General features: G+C 38.7%; 1 protein-coding gene across 1 annotated transcript; it reads right to left on the reverse strand.

Annotated features, from left to right (window-relative positions):
- Positions 1–11,964: 11,964 nt before the first annotated feature.
- LOC137631263 (submandibular gland secretory Glx-rich protein CA-like) lies at positions 11,965–12,348 on the reverse strand. Its single transcript, XM_068363046.1, has one exon. It carries the CDS (start codon positions 12,346–12,348, stop codon positions 11,965–11,967), a length of 384 nt encoding a protein of 127 aa, XP_068219147.1.
- Positions 12,349–14,589: the final 2,241 nt, after the last annotated feature.

The following is a 14,589-nucleotide window of genomic DNA, read 5'->3' on the forward strand; positions in this document are numbered from 1 at the left end:
ATGAGGAACACGACACTCTAAAGATGACAGATAGCCTAGTAGGCTCTGGCATTTATAGGTCGGCAGGTGGGGTAGACCAAAGAAATGTAGGGTCACCTCTCTGACATGGGAGACTTTCCTGGGAACTTGACATTTCTGATGTCCATGCTTCGATATGTCAGTCTTCTTGTGAGCATCAGTACTGTACACTTTTTATTTACCTTGATTCCCCAATCTAGGCAAAACAAAACAAGCCCATCTTGGTGGAGAATGATTTCTTCTTACAACCAATCATCTAGGTATCAAAGTAGACAAATATACCAAAACTAGAAAAACTCTTGAAGACTTAGGGAGTGGTCAACGGAACAAAGCAGATTACCCTGCCGGCTAGTTATCCTTCGGTATATCCAGGTCAATAGCAATCAAAAAATCTGAAGACTTGATCACTTGTCTTATTGTTACTGCCATCTCCAACTTTAACAGGGTTTGTTGAACAAACCTGTTCAAGGCAGAGAGATTGATGATCGATCTTTAGCCTCCAGAAGGCTTCTTTACAAGAAAAAATTAACTGTAGAAGCCTGGGAAGCCATCCTCAATCTCTTGAAGGGCACCCTTCTCCAAAATGGCCTGGACTCAACCCTGAAGGGCCAGATTCCTCTGAGACCCTAGAATCTAGGGTCTCAGAGGAATCTGGGGCCTAGATGATACGATGGTGATGACAGAGGAGGAACCAATGGAGGAGGTAGCTGGAATGAAAAACCTCCACCGTCCAACTTCCTGCCAAGTGCAACCACAATCACCTCCACTTGGTCTCCAGGCATCTTCCTACTAGTGGCACAGTGGGAAAATTGCCACCTCCCAATGAATTTTTTGACATCTCCCTCTTCCTTGGGCCTAATTATGCCTTTGGCAGGGCTGAAAGTTGATTCAGTTCTTTTTAGAATTAAAGGTCGAGGGGGAGCAACTCATATCTACGTCTGGTTCCAAGGTTATGGTGGCTGTAAATCTGACTTTGCCTTACTAGAGGGCAAGGCTTGTGGCTGTTTGGACACTGCTTAATGGAGTAGAGTCCTGTGTATCGACCCTCGGTCACTGAGTTTCATAAGTAAGACCTCACCGGTTGATCCACTCGTGGATCAGGAACTCAAGACTGGCCTGGGCTCTCATAAGGACCATATCATTACCCCTCCATTCCGAGGTCCCAGATTTGCTACTCAAGCTATACAAGAGATTTGTCACTATCCAATATACTTGCTCAATAGTTTACTTTATTTTTCAGTATCTCAACCACCAAATTATTTTTTCCATTCATTGTGAAGTGGTTATAGAATATTTTTCGGAAATTTGTTTTATATAAATCTCCAAAATAATGGCCATTGAATACTTATTTCGTAACAATTCCACGATAAATAGCTGTCAAAAGATGTAAAAACTCATCAGTAATAATGGACTACGTTGTACAGAAATGTAATGAAAATTTAAATAGGTTTTACTTTGACACAAGTAGTAGTCTAATAGCCGCTGAAAGATAAACTACATCAGTGATAATGGACTTCACGTAATGAAGAAAAGTTATGAAAATATTCATTTGTTTCCTTTAAAATGAAGTATTCTATAATGTATAATTTATATGGTATACAATAAACAAAAAACTGATGACAAAAACATATTTCTGGTCCAGAGAGAAAGAGACTTAATATGAATTTAATTCCTTAAACATGTGGTTTGTTCATTAATTGTCATTCTACCTTGAGTGACTGTCAATATGAAGGGGATCATTCCAGTTTTGGGTATTTCACGGGTTGTGAAATAGTGACTACTCGTGTAAAAACATGACGAATACTATGTGAAAACAATGAATAACATGATATATATATATATATATATATATATATATATATATATATATATATATAATTAATATTACCCAAATTACAAACCTAGTTAGAAAATCAAGATGCTATAAGCCCAAGGGCTCCAAAAGTGGAAAATAGTCCAGTGAGGAAAGGACACAAGGGAAACTACAAGAGAAGTAATGAACAATTATAATAAAATATTTTAAGAATAACATTAAAATAGATCTTTTATAAACTAAAAACTTAAAGAAAAAAATAAGTGGAAGATATATAACACAGAATAGCATACACAAGTGTACCCTCAAGCAAGAGAACTCAAACCCAAGCAGCAAAAGACCACAGAAAAGAGGCAATGTTGAAGACTACAGAACAATGGTTTGTTTAACTAGTCTTGTACCCTTACTAAGAGGAAAGTAGCCACTGAACATTCACCAGGCAGTAGTTAACCCCTTGAAATTTTTTGGCTTTCAGGTGTACGAGGAAAGAGAATGTGGAAATAATAGCCAAGCCAGACAATTCAGTAATGTGTAGGCAAAGGAAAAAAAAGAGCCATTACTAGAGAGAGGGCTCCAATGTACAAGTAGTAATGTCTGGCCTGTCAAAGGACAATAATTCTCAAGTGTTATTATCTGAACAGGCAAGGCCCTGCCCACCCTACTACCTAGCAAGATGAGAAATGTCAAGAAAAACAAGGAATAAAACAAGAAATAAAAAATCCCGTCGTGCCAACAACTTGCATTACTGGTAAAACATTTTGCTTACATTATGGGTGGGACTTGGAGTCAGACCCCGAGAGTTGAATTAACACTACATAATGTGATTTGAGCATGTATGCCCACAGAAATACACAAAAATTAACCATACATAATACTGAATAACGACTAGAATCGCAAGTATTTCTGTTGGTAGTGGGGTGCGCCAGGGGCCTTAAGTCTCTCAGATAAAGGTGTTTGGGGTTTGAGTAATGCTTCAGGTAGGGAATGTCACTATTGGCTAGATAGTATGGTGTGATTCTACTATGGTAACAGACTAAAATAGCTATTACACATTCAGGAATAAAGGTTAGAATCTAAAAGACTTTGTTGGTTGACTAAAATGGCTCTAACACAATCAGAAATAAATGCTAGAAACCCACAGACTTTGTTGCTTGGCTGAAGAAAGGAAGGGGGGAGGGTAATAAGATTTTTTAGTGAAATTTCTCGAGTGTGAATTGTGTATTTCCTGTGCCCATGTGCTATACAAGTAATTTTAACCTTCCTATGGTTTATCACCATTGATGTTTTTGACGTAAAATGACATCGTAGCGAAGGGTTAGGGCTTTCTTTTGTCAGGATCTGACAAGTCTTCTGTGTTGGCTATAGTGATCAATCCATGCATGATGGCCATGGCTGCGGCTTCAACACCCCATGCCTCAGCCGTATAAAAGGATATTGCTGCTGCTTTTAAATGCTCCGTCGAGATCCTTAGCATGAGGATCGACACTGCCGGACCAAGGGGGAGAGGGAAAGGATGGGCCTTCAGTCCTGTTATAATGTATTTCCTTTGCCTAGAAAAAGGCACACGAATCAGACTGGAATACTTCCCTGCTCTCAAGGAACCCCTCTTCCCAAAAAACCTGGGTTGACCTTGCCCAATGCTTCCCTGGCCAGAACTGACCAAGGGAGCTCCAGACCAGAGTTAGAGCTCCCTTTAGGGAGGTGAAAGGGCTTCTCCCAATCTGGTGATCCTCCTAGTACACTGAAGGACTGAGAAAAATCCAATCTGATTCCCCCTCCTATATGTCTGGAGGTTTAGGACAAGCTGGTTGCAGAAAAATCCCCCGGGGTTCCCGTGTCGTAATCAGTGTCCTCTCAATCAAGGATCAATTCCAAGAGTCGTCATCAACAATGATATCCCTCCCCACCACCCCGAAGGAACTGAAGAGGTATCCCTAGAGGATTGATTGACAGACTTTTCTGACATTAAGATCATTGATGCCAATATAATTTGTTATGAATGAAGAATAAGGAAATTAAATTTAAAACGAAAAAAGGAAAGATGTCCTTATAAAACTAACCGTTTCTGAAATAAATCTAAAAATACCACTAGGATGGTATGACATGTACAAGAATTTGGCAAGGATAAACAGCCATCCTCAACTTGAGCCTCAAACATCTATTTTTCAAGGTACTAAATTGGAGCAACAAAGCGTAGTCTCCCACTTTTGGGGCATCATGTTATACTGTCCCTAGGGGAGTGTCTAGGGCCGGGACTGAGGGATGCGCTTGGGCATCCTCGAGCCATAGAGACTAAGAATTTGGGTCCCCTCTTCCATTCCTTAGGGGGGGGGGGGTAAAAAAAAAAAAAAAAAAGAGAAAGAGAGAGAGACCCCACCCTCTGTGCATTCCTGAGAGTCGAACTCTGGAGACGGAATAGGCAAGGGATATTAATTCACCTTAAGTCTCACACTTCAATAGAGGACCTATACTCATATTGGGAGGTGCATTCATTGGGATCTGGGGTGTCAATCTCTATCCACAAAAGAATGTCAAGTCGACCTGACCTACCAACTAAAGGGCACCGAGAACTAGTGAAACGTGACACACATAAGATGGTCTGGGGTGACGCATCTAGCGCACTTTGGGGTGACATACGTAGCATGTTCTGAAGGTACATGTAACATGTCCAGATGTCCTGCCGGTTCCCTGGAAGTTTGCTCAGTAAGTGTTCAGTGATGAATCTGGAAAAGGGAGAGTCCCATCTGGAAGCCCATCTTCTGGACAAGGACCGCTTAGATGGAAAGCACTGGGTTGTGAGTGGTCAGGATGAGGTGCACCCGGAAGCTGGACTATAGAGAGATGTTCGTTCAGTAGCAATACATCCGGGTGGAGCGCGTTGAGAAACAGTGTGCATAGGAGAAACTCATACAGGAGAAGCACGTCCGGAAGGTGTGTCCAGTAGTTGAGGCGCATTGGCTAGAGGTAAGTCCTAAGAAGTGTTCGCTGGTGATAAGCGCACGTGAAGAGTTGCTGGAATTTGTCAGGAACCTATAATCAAAAGTGCACTGGGTGTGTTCTGGAGAAACGCTGGAATGTGGGGCACATCTTAAAGATTCTCGTTTAGAGTGATAAATGCACAGAGTTGAGATAAACTTAGGAGAGAGACTCTGAAGGGAATCGCCTGGAAGCGTGCACTGGTAATGAGAGTCTGGAAGTGCCTGTAAAAGTAATCTTTTGAAGAAAGTGCAGCGGGAGAAGAGAAGTAGGATCGCCTACAAGAGCCTGACCTACTACCCTTCTCCTTAAGAGTAAAGCTCTCTCAAAGGTTGAGGCACAACCTTGTGAAAGGACCCAGAGCTCTGAAGGAGGAGAGCTCCTTGAAGGGAAAGAGTTAGTCACTTCATCATCTGACCTTTGAAAAGTAGGAAGGTATTTCCCTTAGAGGAAAAGTGCCGAGAAGACATCTCCAACTGTAGGCTCCAAAGGGGCTAAAAAGGTGCAAGACTTCTTAAAAGATACCAGAGAGTAGACCTATTCCTAAAGAGGGGGACAACAACTGCAACACATCTACAACCTAAAAACAAGGAGGCTCCCTTCCCCAGTTTCTCTTTTGGGAGGGGGGAACCAGAAAGACCTCCTTGACCCTGGGCTTGCCCTAAAGTTCACTGGCCACCACTCTTGCTCGAGTCGGCCCCAGAAGGAAGTCAGTGGAGAAGAGTTCTAAGGAAGAGTACAGGGGGTCAAAGAAGAAAGTCAAGACTTTGACGACCTCGAACGCAAAGAATCCCTTTTCGACTTCTTCCTCCTCCTCCAACCATACATCTCTCACTGGGATGATGGCCACACTCAACACATGGTGATACTTGAGACCATTCAGAGGGCATGTTTGGTGGGTATCCACAGTCACCACACTCACAAAGGTGCTGCAGGCCTTCAGCAGCACTTCAAGGCATTTCAGCAGGCATTACTGCACTGTATTTACCAAAAACAACAAGGCAATGGCAAAGAGAAGGAAAATTTTTAATAAATCTTTAATATTCCTAGCAAGAGAACATCCGTTCCCAGTGACGGCTGATATCGAAGCAAGGTGTCAGTGAGCCACAAGGGGGGGGGGGGGGATTTACCTCCCCACTACTGTCAGGTAACTAACTGTTTGTTATTAACACCTTGCTACAGGTTAATTGCTGTATTCCCAGTTTTTTTATAATTTTGCAATACAAAGAAGGATGTTGTATTTGTGTAGGAACAAAGGACCAAAAATGAGAGAGAATTATAATAACCCTTCTAAAGCTTGGCAATACAATTAAAGACCTTAAATACAGTAATTCCCTTCACAAATATTCAAAATTATTCTATTCTAGACTTACCCTACTACTTGTTACAAAAGACTGAATTGCTCACACAATAAGTAAACATATTCAATACATAAAAGCATGAAATCTTTACTGAGCATACCTGGTTCTCCCTTTAACTGAATTATATTAAAAATAATTCTAGTAATGGGGCTTTATATGATATTTTCAGTTAAGCAGACTATCTGTATTTTAGCAAAAGGGAGGAAAATATATTTTTAAACATACAAGCCAAAATCATCAATTAGTATTTTTTTTTTTTTTTTTTTTACATCTCTGGGATACTTGTACTACCAATACCTATACATTGTGTTGATTGCTAGAATATGATGAAGCTGCTCCCCACCCCAAGAAAAAAGTGGCAGAACAGCACTGTCAAGATGTGGCTAATTATAGCCCCAATAGCTTATATCTGGTAGGCTCCACCTTGAAGGTGTGCCAATCGTAAAAATATTTGCCAAAAATACACTAATCAAGACAGGCTAATGAAATTTTCAGGCATTATTAGCACTATAATAACGCATATCCTCTGAGTTTTATCATCCTACGGGGAAAATAAATGATTTTATGAAAAAAAATGTGAAATTCAGGGACCATTGTATCAAAGGTTATTTGGTGATCGGTGAGAAACTACTGTCTTGAATAGAAATCCGTTCTGTAGGCATGTTGGTATATCCACCAGGAACATGCACACAAAGTTTTATCAAAATCGAACAGTAAATAAGCACATAGCAAGAAAAAAATGAGCAACAACTTTTGTGAAATCCCCGCTGATGATCGAGCGAAAGTTACAAATAAATAATCCCCAAAAATTCAAATCTCGATTTAGGGACAAAACCTTCCGTGAGTTTGTAGTTATTACGTCACTTGCTAGCCTGAAACAACTAAAAATTATATTATTTAAGGCATAAAAGCAGGACAATCAAAGAAAAACATCCCTTTCCCCAAAAAAAAACCAAACCAGAAGAAAAGCGATTTTTTTCTGAGGACATAAGAAAAGGGAACAGACTTCATAGTCACCCCTAAAGTTGTTTCTTTGCTAAAACTAATCATAGAAAACGACATCGACCAATTTTTGAGAGGTAGACTATAAAAATACATCGAAATTATATTGGATTTGATTTTGTTTTTGTTTTTTTTACTACTTTTATTTTCCTACTATAATTATTATTTACAGAAATATTATTATAATTATTATTACTACTAAAATTACAATGGCATCTATCATTATTATAAATCACTACTAACATACTATGCTCACTGCAATTATTATTTACAGACATTATTGCTAAAATGAGCGTATCAGACAATTATTATTATAAAAAAAATATTACTATATAATGAAACATACTATGCTTACTGCAATTATTATTTACAAAGATATTATTGCTAAAATGAGCGTATCAGACAATTATTTTTATAAAAAAATTATTATTACTAAATTATGAAACGTACTATGCTTACTGCAATTATCATTTACAAAGATATTATTGTTAAAATGAGCGTATCAGACAAATATTTTTATAAAAAGTTATTATTACTATATTATGAAACGTACTATGCTTACTGAAATTATTATTTACAAAGACATTATTGCTAAAATGAGCGTATTAAACAGACATATTGGTTACTGAAATATTATTATTATTGCTACAAAAAACAATATTATTATTATATTATGAAAGGTTCTAAACCCCCCCCCCCCCCAGCTTCATACGTCTTGCCATCCTTCCTTTTTCTTTTAGCTTCTTCTGCAAATAACTTTCTTATTTTCTTGCGTTTTTCTTCTTTTTTCCCTAATAATGATTGCCATCTTTTTTTCCTCTTTCTATCGACTTTTTCTGCAGTGACACGACTAATTTTCCCCATGGGTGTGAAAGCCGTGTTCGATACCATGCCCTCGTTGAACTGTATTATGGCTTTTGCAGTATGGTATCGGAGTCTGTTGCTCTGATAAAAGATGTTTTTTGATGCCTTCGACCAGATAACTTTGTTCAGACATTCATTTGCATTGTGTTTTTCCTGTACATCTTTCAAGCAACTCAAGTGATGCCATCTTTTCATATATTTTTACGAGGCCCTTTTTTATATTTTCTCGAATGGGATGCTTCACATGATCCTTATGTCTAATTTTGGACACGTCTTGCCCATCCCGAAGTTTTTTCTTATAGAAGCACCATCGCTCAGGGCAATTATCATGTCTTGGTCTGGTGTCGGTGCTCGCACAATGATCTAAGGTAGCAAAAACTTCTTTCCTCGTTGCGACGACGTCACCCAGATTATTTACAATGGCTGCTACGTAAAATCTTTGAAATGCTGATATTGTTTCATTAGTCAGCGCCCCAGCAGATCTTCCTCCAACAGTTATTCCCCGATATGTTTTCCAAAGCGCTTGCCAACATGATTTATGCACTCTACCTTAGATATAGCTATTCCTTCTCCATATATATTTTCATTCTTTACTGCATTGAAGGCTTTCGAGTCCCTGTCAGATATTATTTCTGTGTATCTAAATTTACATTTCTCTACTGATCTACTAAATAACCTTCTCCATCATTCGACCTCCATTGCAGGGGAACTACCATCAAAATTTTTCTGGCACGTCTGTTCATGTGCATCATACCATTCCATGCCGTCATCATTTGCGTGCTTGCTGCACACAGGGCAATATTTTGATAGAACCTCAAAATCGATAACTATGCCCGTGTCATGGTGTATGACAGGTACTACACCGTATTTAGCTACAAAGCCACGATGGGACCAAGTACCATCACAGCTAACTGATATATTTTTTATCTCTCCAGCATCCGGGTTATCGATTTCAAGGATTCTATGGACTACCTCTCTTGCTTCCCGAAGAGACTCCTCACAGTCTTCAATGCCCTTCTTTTCTATTTCTAAGGCAGTTGTATAAAAGTTTGACTCCGCCATCAATTTTGTATTGAAAATCATTTCAAAATCTTGAATTGTTTTATATCCTTGATTTTGCTTCAACTATCTTCACGTTGACATCAAAGCTTTTTTTCGATTGTACAGTGAACCCTCGTTTATCGCGGTAGATAGGTTCCAGACGCGGGCGCGATAGGTGAAAATCCGCGAAGTATTGACACCATATTTACCTATTTATTTAACATGTATATTCGGACTTTTAAAACCTTCCCTTGTACGTAGTACTGTTAACAAACTACCCTTTAATGTACAGAACACTTAATGCATGTACTACAGTACCCTAAACTAAAACAGGCACAAATATTAAAGGCGATTTTATATCATGCGTTTCCTAAACACCTAAAAAGCACGATAAAAAATGGCAACCAATGTTTTGTTTACGTTTATCTCTGATCATAATGAAGAAACAAACTCATTTAGTGTACTGTACACATATATGTATAGGTTAGTTTTTGCATCGATTATATTGATGTACAGTATACAGTATGTTGATTTTGTTATTACCAATGTTTTACTTAATTTTCCTTAGGACTTCCAAATGAAATGTTTTTCTTTATGACGCCACCTGAAACGACGGCGTCATAAAGTACGCTCAGTAAACAACCACGCTCAGAACAAAGAAGGCATTTACTGTAACGCGCATGATGAAAGTGATAAATAATGATATTTACAGTAAAAGCATTTACAAAATATGTTATTACAAATATTATTTACCGTATCTATATAAAATCATACAGTACATACTGTACGTAGCAAAGCAGGAAAACAATTTACGAGAGAGAGAGAGAGAGAGAGAGAGAGAGAGAGAGAGAGAGAGAGAGAGAGAGAGAGAGAGAGAGAGAGAGAGAGAGAGAGAGAGAAGAGAGATTGTTTTACGTACGTAAATGTAAATTTTAAACAAAAAAAATATGATAGGCTTTTAAAACCTTCCCTTTAACTTAATGCATACAGTACTAAACTATAAAACAGACACAAATATTACAGTAAAATGTTTAAGTAAAAAATAAAGATTGTTACTGTACTCACCACGAAAGAAGTTCAAGAAAAACTTGAATGATGATGGCGATGAATTTGCTGCACAGTAGAAATGATGATGATGAAGCTGATGATGTCTTCTACTGTGCAGCCAATAATAGTATTTTACGTCTCTTCAGACGGAGGTGTCTTTTCCTGGGACACCTCTTCAACTTCTTCCTGAGACACTTCTTCAATTTCTTCCGAGGGCATTGTGATCGGAAGTTGCTGCCGCTGCTTCTTTTTTCGCAAGAGCATCCTGTAGGGAGCCATTTGTTCATCGATCTTGGTGCAGAATTGTAGAGAACGAACCATATCCTCGTCCCACTCTTGCGACATTTCTTTCACCTCATTCGCAAGCTTGCAGAGCTTGGCAAGCCGTTCTATAGTTAAGACCGTTTCTTCGACATTTTCTTGGATCTCTTCCTGTGTTTCACTGTCTTCACTGCCCGATTTCGTCAGGTCTTCGAGGTCTGCGGCCGCGTAACTTCTACCGTCTTTTAACATAGTATCGAGAAGCGTCACCTTCTCAGCAATCATCATTTTTCGGTGCTGTTTAGGCTCACTACCAGCCTTAGTAGAAGCAGAAGGCTTGGGAGGCATTGTACAGTAGGGTTTAACAGAAAGTTCAACTTAAAACAGTCGCACACAGCACAGATTCAACTTCACAAACTTAAGAACGTCTACTCAGCAATACGCGGAAAGAGAAAGTGAACGATGCAGACCCGCGAGAACTGTGATGCTGGAAGTTGAAGATGCGGGCAAAACACCAATCACAGGCTAGATAACAAAACTTGAGTTTTGATTCGTCATCTATCAGCGCTTGAACCAATCACAACCCGTCTTATACAGTACTATGGTGCGTTGGTTACTCATAGAAGATGTCCCGCGCACACTGAACGTACGTAGATTAAGTACAATACCGTAATAATAATAAATAATGATAATAATACTGTACAGTAATAATAATAATAATAATGATTAATAAATAACAATAATAATTTTATTAACAACAACAACAATAATAATAATAATAATAATAATAAAAATTTACGTACGTACGCTATTTTACGCCTCTCTCTCTCTCTCTCTCTCTCTCTCTCTCTCTCTCTCTCTCTCTCTCTCTCTCGTACGCTTACAGTACTTATTCGAAATGTGATTTTTGCAACAAAGAATATTATTGGATGCAGTACTGTACTACGTACGTATACATACAAAAGATTCATGGAAAAGAAGCACATCCATTACAGTACACACCATTCTAATATGGTATGACTGCATCTGATTTGCGTTTCATGTTCGATTTAATTTTACTACGTACTGAATTATCGTATGATCACATTCTCTTTTCGTGTTTTATTTCTTTCTGTGCTGAATTATATATCATATGTAATGCAATGAACAATCAGTAAGAGCAGATATTACTAATTACAGTATTAATGGAATTACAGGTAACAAAATATCGTATTTGGTTATCTTCAGATTTCGCGATATTTTCGAATTTTCCGGAAAATCCGCGATATGTATATATATATGGGTTATGGGAAAACCCCGCGAAGTGGTGAATCCGCGATTGTCGAACCGCGAAGTAGCGAGGGTTCACTGTATTCTTTGGGAACTCCAGCCCTTCACTTCCTTACGACAGGTGGGGCAGTCGAAATTTAGTGATACAGCCGCACCATATCTTGTTTGCTTTTCTGCCCACTCTGATGTAAATCCCCCACATTTGTTACACTTTGCCGCAAAGTTTTTTCTAAGAGTATTTTCATCCATGACGACGTACTTAGGTGTATTTTCTTCACTGTCGATTTTTTTTCCAAAATTGCATCTTAGTGCTCATTTCATCATGGCAGGGGAAAAAATGTTGCTATCTTCTTCATCACTGTCATTATCTTCTTCATTTTCACAGTCTTCAAGACCTTCCCTTGAAGTACTGGGATGCGGTGGTTGCTGTTCATTTTCATCTTCTCTCTCCCATGACGTACTGGCCCGTGGCTGCTGCTGTTCTTTTTCTTTCTCCCCTGAAGTACTGGGGAGAGGCTGTTGTTTTTCTTCTTTTTCTTTCTCCCCTGAAGTACTGGGGAGAGGCTGTTGTTTTTTTTCTTTTTCTTTCTCACCTGAAGTACTGAGGAGAGGCTGTTGTTTTTCTCTCTGAAGTTTTTTCTGTTCCCTTCCCTCTCGAACTTTTTGCATTTTACTATACTTCTTGCCACGCAGCATTATTGGCTGTTATGATAAGGCCAGCCACCTAAAATTTTTATAATTTTGCCTAAAACCTATAATTTTGCCACTTTATTTCCGACCTCCCCTATAGCCCGCCCTATGGCTACCTCCTCGTGGCACTGCCCTTGGAGTTCAGGATTGGTCACTGGAAATAAAGGTCTCTAAGCGAAGAAAGTTGTATAGGACAGAGCATTCATGCACACATGAGACCTGAGGCAGTCAGGAGTGAATGGTGACAAGTGCACATCTTGGACGGGAAGTCGCTGTCAACACTCTCCTTATCAGTGACGCATTGAAGTGTTGCCATACAAGCGAGTGAATGATTCCAGACTTTCAATAGATTTTACTGCGTATCAGTGGAAACCTACGACTGTCTTATTGTTTCGTACCGGAGAATATCTGAGAGAGCTTTAGGGAGTGATGGATATTGAAATATTGCCATACGAAGATGTGAATATTTTCAGAGACATTCGGACACTTTCAATTAGTAATGGAAAATTATTACAGACCTAGTTTCCCTCTTGCAAGTAATGGAACTTTCTCTCTCTCTCTCATATATATATATGAAATTATTAGACCTAGGTGCCCTCTTGCAAGTAATGGAATTTACTTTTTCTCTCTCTCATATACCCTATACAAAACTTATTAGACTAGGTGCCCTCTTGCAAGTAATGGAAATTTACTTTCTCTCTCTCTCTCTCTCTCTCTCTCTCTCTCTCTCTCTCTCTCTCTCTCTCTCTCTCTCTCTCTCTCTCTCTCTCTCTCTCTCTCTCTCATATACATATACAAAACTTATTAGACCTAGGTGCCCTCTTGCAAGTAATGGAATTTACTCTCTCTCTCATATATATATATATATATATATATATATATATATATATATATATTTATATATATATATATATATATATATATATAGACCGTCAGTGGTAATGTAGAGGTGGGGAGGGGGATAAAGTGGTCTATGGGGGTGGGGAGGGGTGTTGAGGAGAGTCGACTTTTTTTTCTATTCTTCTCTAAACATAATGAATAACCATTTGAGCACAATAAATCGCATAATTCTCCAGTAATCAGTAACTGCGTATAGAAGGAGATGTTGGTCGTGGGCGGGGGTGCCCTATAGGCGAGAGAGGAAATTCACGTTTTATGATTTACCAAGAGATGTTATGAGGAAGTAACATCATAAATAACCATTTGAGCATAAAAATCTCTTTATTTTCGATAGCCAGTAATTCAGTGTTACAGGTAGGGGGGCGTTGACGACCATGGGGGGCGTTGACGACCATGGGGGGCGTTATAGAGGCTGGAGACGAATTCTACACATATCACGGCATTCTGCTAGGCCAAAGGAAGACTTTTAGCAAAGAAAAAAAAAATGAAAAAATTTGGCAAAAATCAGCTCTCCAAGGTGGAGCCTACCCTTAAGCAAATCATCTTATAACTTTGATGAAAACATTGGCCTATATTCTAAGAAAACTAACCATCATCTTTCCCACTTATTCCTACATTAAAACGTTGGTTGCCTGATGCATCCTCTCCAATGCCTTCTAGCCAAGGCATCCTCTTCAACTAAACCTTTTCTCTCGATATCCTTCAATGTATTTCGCCATCTAATTCTCTGCTCCCCTCTTAATCTTCCCCCTCCCTTTACAGGTTCTTCCAAAGCGCTCATCACTATCCATCCTCAACAAGTACCCACATCATCTCAGTTATGATACTCTTACCACTCTAATTTTAACTATGCCTGCTATTCTTCCTACTTTATCCTTTTCCCAATCTTTCAAGCAGTGATATTCTTATCTCTGTTCTCTCAAGCTTTACTTCCAACAGAATCAAATGGGCTTATACCTTTGAACAAAACAGACCTAGATTCTAAGCATACATGATTGTGTAACGCAAGTGTAAAATCCAATTCAATGACAGTTGCTAATTGATGAAATGGTGCATATAGACAGATGAAATTCTGTTAAATTGAAATAATTAGTTATATGTTATATTCACAAGCAATCAATGTACCAGGGTACTTTAATACTGTATACAATTGTAAAATAAATTTGAATCGATTGCTGAAAATATTGTAAACTTCCCTTCAGTAACCTTTTTAAAATAACTTTACAGTACTTTACACAATATTAAAAATGAGACAATCTAGAAGTGTGTTAAAAGGTCACGAGTTGATTGAAATTTGACTTAACTATTTAATGAAAATTGGAAGCATGAGCAGCAAATTTCTAAGAA

The sequence above is a fragment of the Palaemon carinicauda genome, chromosome 39 (genome assembly GCF_036898095.1).
Source record: "Palaemon carinicauda isolate YSFRI2023 chromosome 39, ASM3689809v2, whole genome shotgun sequence".
In the NCBI taxonomy this organism is placed as follows: domain Eukaryota; kingdom Metazoa; phylum Arthropoda; class Malacostraca; order Decapoda; family Palaemonidae; genus Palaemon; species Palaemon carinicauda.